General features: G+C 42.3%; 1 protein-coding gene across 1 annotated transcript in view; it reads left to right on the top strand.

Moving 5' to 3' along the window:
- ctsc (cathepsin C) overlaps positions 1-5000 on the top strand; it is an 11644-nt gene that overhangs the window by 3847 nt on the left and 2797 nt on the right. The window contains exons 4-7 of the mRNA XM_076283006.1: positions 215-370; positions 597-715; positions 1990-2121; positions 4666-4898. Of these exons, the coding sequence (XP_076139121.1) occupies positions 215-370; positions 597-715; positions 1990-2121; positions 4666-4898 (640 nt within the window). The remainder of the gene's footprint in view (positions 1-214; positions 371-596; positions 716-1989; positions 2122-4665; positions 4899-5000) is intronic.

Here is a 5000-nt window from a genome sequence, read left to right as displayed (position 1 = left end):
ACACACAAATAAACAAGTCAAGTGGCTGTACATGGATTACAATGCTGCTATCTCTGTTGGGGTTTTCATTCCAGATTAGTCAATAATCTCTGCATATTAATTAAATATCAATAACATGTTTTCAAGATCGTATCACAAGATATGCATGTGTTTAACACACCCTTGATCTAGTGTGTGTGTGTGTGTGTGCCCGTGTGTGTGTGTGTGTGTCCAGGTTGTTGCAGCAGACCTACAAGCCTAGTGATGAGTTTGTGGAGGCCATCAATGCGGCCCAGAGCTCCTGGAGGGCCACAAGCTACACAGACACACAGCTACACACACTTCAGGAGCTGATCTACAGAGCAGGAGGACCCCGCTCCCACATCCCACAGTAATACACACACACACACACACACACACAACTATACACACTCATGCTCTACACACACTCCATCCCGCAGTAAGACATACTCACGTGTCCTCTACACATATTTCTATTCAGTTAATAAGTCACCTAAATATTTAAAAACTCAAGATATACTGAGGTGTGTGTGTGTGTGTGTGTGTGTGTGTGTGTGTGTGTGTGTGTGTGTGTGTGTGTGTGTGTGTGTGTGTAGACGTGTTCGCCCTGCCCCTGTTTCCATGGAGATGGCGAAGTTGAGTGCTGGGCTTCCTGAGCACTGGGACTGGAGAAATGTGGGAGGAGTCAATTACGTCAGTCCCGTGCGTAACCAAGGTAACACAAACACACATCGTCTCCAGCATGTTTTCTTCATAGACAACAAACATTGTATCCCCATTTACCAAATCTCCCCCTAAGAACATTAAAGTGTAAAAACAACAACAATTAACACGTTAATAACGTAATAACCAGCAGTCATACACAGAATTTGGATATGCCCACAATTAACACGCTGACAACTTTCAAACGAGATAGTTTCCTGGCATAAGCACATCCCCTTCCTGTCCACCAAACGCCTCTCAACACGCCATGGCCTGCTGCCCCCTGCTGGCTAGGTCACGAATTAAACGTGTAGAAGGGGAGGAAGTGCCATCTCCATTCATGAAAAACGACCCATGCTATAGTAATATGGCAGCTAATAGGCTATCTACATCGACAACATACTTTTGTGTCTAGTAATATGGCAGCTAATAGGCTAACCACATCGACAACATACTCTTGTGTCCACCAGTAATATGGAAGCTAATAGGCTAGCCACATCGACAACATACTCTTATGTCCACCAGTAATATGGCAGCTAATAGGCTAGCCACATCGACAACATACTCTTATGTCCACCAGTAATATGGCAGCTAATAGGCTAGCCACATCGCCAGTAATATGGCAGCTAATAGGCTAGCCACATCGCCAGTAATATAGAAGCTAATAGGCTAGCCACATCGACAACATACTCTTGTGTCCACCAGTAATATGGCAGCTAATAGGCTAGCCACATCGACAACATACTCTTGTGTCCAGTAATATGGCAGCTAATAAGCTAGCCACATCGCCAGTAATATGGCAGCTAATAGGCTAGCCACATCGACAACATACTCTTGTGTCCACCAGTAATATGGCAGCTAATAGGCTAGCCACATCGCCAGTAATGTGGCAGCTAATAGGCTAGCCACATCGACTACATACTCTTGTGTCCAGTAATATGGCAGCTAGTTTGTTGGTTTGTGTGTGGCCAGAAGGGAGCACATGTCGGACACCATTGTTATCATTTGCATCCCTAATCACTATGCCATAGAGAGTTAAATCTATAGAGCCTAAACACCATAGAGTTAGATCTATAGAACCTAAACACCATAGAGCTTTAGATCTATAGAACTTTAACACCATAGAGCTTTAGATCTATAGAACTTTAACACCATAGAGGTTTAAATCTATAGTTCTATAGAGACCATAAAGAGTTAGATTTTTAGGTCTGTACAATAATAATAATAATCTGTTTAACCCCTGTGTGTGTGTGTGTGTGGTGTGGTGTGTGTGGTGTGTGTGTGTAGCGTCATGTGGGAGTTGCTACTCCTTTGCCTCTATGGGGATGCTGGAGTCTCGCATTCGGATCCTGACCAACAACACACACCAGCCCATCCTCAGCCCCCAGCAAGTGGTGTCCTGCTCTCAGTACTCGCAAGGTACACACACACACACACACACACACACACACACATACACATACATACACATGCATACATATACAATATATATATATATATATATATATATATATATATATACATACATATGTACATACATACACACATATATATATATATATATATATATATATATATATATATATGGGCAATTCCATGCAAAGGTCATCCTTACCATGGAAAAAAAAAGTTGTGCATACGCAAATTGAACTGTTGTTAAAATCTTCATTTAGGTCTATATTTTATTGTTTGTAACTGATCTGATTGAATTTGATGGAGAATGACTCTCTTTTTACATCATAAATATGGTGTGCAACCATACCAGACACAAAATGGTAATATTATCCATATTTAAAAAGTGGATAAATGGACCCAAGGTACAAACAAATTGTGTCATTTGACAAATTCCAGATTGACAAGGGAATGGTAGAGCAATGTCTATGCTCAGCTTGCCTTTAAGAGCACAACTCCTTACATTTGTAAGGCTTTGGTTTTTAAGTCAGCAAGTTCCATGGCCATGTCACATCCATAACGTTTTATAGGAAAAGTTTATGCTACACATACAGTGTTGATGCGACAATGTCCATAGTGTCTGTGCAAAGCTGATTTATATCAATGTAAAGTGTGATGACCAAATTGTGCCCCTTTCTTACTTTTCAAACCTTTAATGGTGCGTTATGGATGTGACGTTATGGATGTTACATAATGTGAATTTACAAGACTGGAGACTTTATTATACCTCAAAGCCGATAAAACGTCTGTTCTGGTGGCATGTCAGTTTCAACACGTCACCTTAGTGTTTACAATTGACATTTCAAAGATTATTAGGTTGATCAAAACCACAGGGAGGCCTCGCCTAAGCATTAGCAAAACAAACATAATATTAAAATACCTCCAGTGATTAGCCTAGCCATAGCCTATTTTCAAGTGGCCTAATAACGAAAATCTGAGCGATTATCTTCCCGTAACTGTCATACTGTTGTTGTACAGTAACTGGACTATCGTATTAGCTGGTGAAGATGGCTGACTTTGCAGCTGGAGTTAACATAGCAACCTCCTTCTGTTGCAGATCGGTTCAGCCTGCCGTTCACGTCTGCTTAACACAGTTTAATTTTAAATGACGCGATATGCCAGCATTTGAAGTGTCAGGTCCTCTGTAGCTCATACCCACAGAGTAACATAAGTAACGGCAGCAATAAACTAGATGTACCGCATAGCGGTACAAAATATGACCGCCTCTCAGTCCTGCGTATTCTCTTCGCAAAAATAAATCACGCTTGTCAATTTGTCTCCTACTCCTACGCTTGTCAATTTATCTCCTACTCCTGCAACTCATGTGCATGTAAATGAGTGTGTGTATATGTGAGTGTGTGTGTGTGTGTGTGTGTGTCTGTCTGTGTGTGTGTGTGTGTGTGTGTGTGTGTGTCTGTGTGTGTGCATGTGCATATGCGTGCCTGTGTTTGTGTGTTTATGTGTGTGTGTGTGTGTGTGCGTGTGTTTGCATGCGCACATGCGTATGCGTGCCTGTGTGTGTGTGTTTATGTGTCTGCATTCATGTGGGTGGGTGTTTGTGCATGTGTGTGTGCCTGCCTGTCTGTATGTGTGCGACTGTGCGTGCGTGCGTGCATGTGTGTGTGTGCATGTGCATGTGTGCATGTACTTTATGTGTGCAAATCACAAATGAGTGGGTATGGGTTAGGTTCATGCGGGCTCTTGAGACTAACATACCATAAATATTTTGTCATCTTGGGTGCAACGGTTCAGGTAGGGCTAGTTATTTAGGGGAGTGGCCACCGAGTTTCATGTTCCCTGGTGTTTCAGTAACCCGGGAATCACTGACCAAAATTGATGACAGTAAAAAGAAAAAAATACATTTATTTTTTATATTTTAAATGACTTGTCCTGATTCTTCCTGTGGATCTTAGTGGCCACTGAGGAAGCAATAATTTCATCGCTAGTTTTTCATGATTACTATTTCAATTGTTTCATATCAAAATTCACTACTTAATTATGTGTTTTATGTCACATCCATAACGCCAGTTTTTCCTACATAATGCATTTTCGAAAATGACGCATATTTTCAAAAACACACTTTTTGTGTTCCTTCAAGTCTCCTTCATGCTACATATATCAGTTTCGGCAGTTTCCTTCAAAATTCACAGAGTTTGTAGAAAACCTATAATCTCTCACAAAAGTGTGTCCATTTCATGTCACATCCATAACGCTGATAAAATGCCTTGTATTCTTAGGATGAAATTGATTATATGAAATTAGAGGATTTCTCAGTATTCAGAGGACAGAGGTTGCATTAAAAGTTATGCAAATTAATTCACTGATACTAATTTTGCCCCCACTCTAAGGCATTTTGTTTACCAATATGAGTCCAATTGTCACATCCATAACGCTGGAACTGCCCATATATAATATATATGTACACACACACACACTCTCACACACACACACTCTCACACACACACACACACACACACACACTCTGAGTGGCCTCTGTGTGCCGGTCTCTAGGCTGTGATGGCGGGTTTCCGTACCTCATTGGGAAGTACGTGCAGGACTTCGGCATCGTGGAGGAGGACTGCGTTCCTTACCTCGGGGCCGACGCCCCCTGCTCTGTCCCGGACAAGTGCCGCCGCCTCTACGCTTCCGAGTACCACTACGTGGGCGGTTTCTATGGCAACTGCAACGAGGCGGCCATGATGCTGGAGCTGGTGAGGGACGGCCCGATGGGCGTGGCCTTCGAGGTGAGCAGCATATACGTCCGTGTGGGATGCTGGGTAATGTAGGAGATTCACATGGATGTCTAGCAGAAGCCCTTTCAGTCTGACACACAGGTTGAGGTGGAT

The sequence above is a fragment of the Alosa pseudoharengus genome, unplaced genomic scaffold (genome assembly GCF_046254945.1).
Source record: "Alosa pseudoharengus isolate Yale_2024_CS ecotype anadromous, Long Island Sound unplaced genomic scaffold, YU_APseudo_1.1 YU_APseudo_1.1_scf_13, whole genome shotgun sequence".
Taxonomy (NCBI): domain Eukaryota; kingdom Metazoa; phylum Chordata; class Actinopteri; order Clupeiformes; family Clupeidae; genus Alosa; species Alosa pseudoharengus.
The sequence above is the reverse complement of the archived record's forward strand: the minus strand, read 5'-3'. Positions and strand labels throughout refer to the sequence as shown.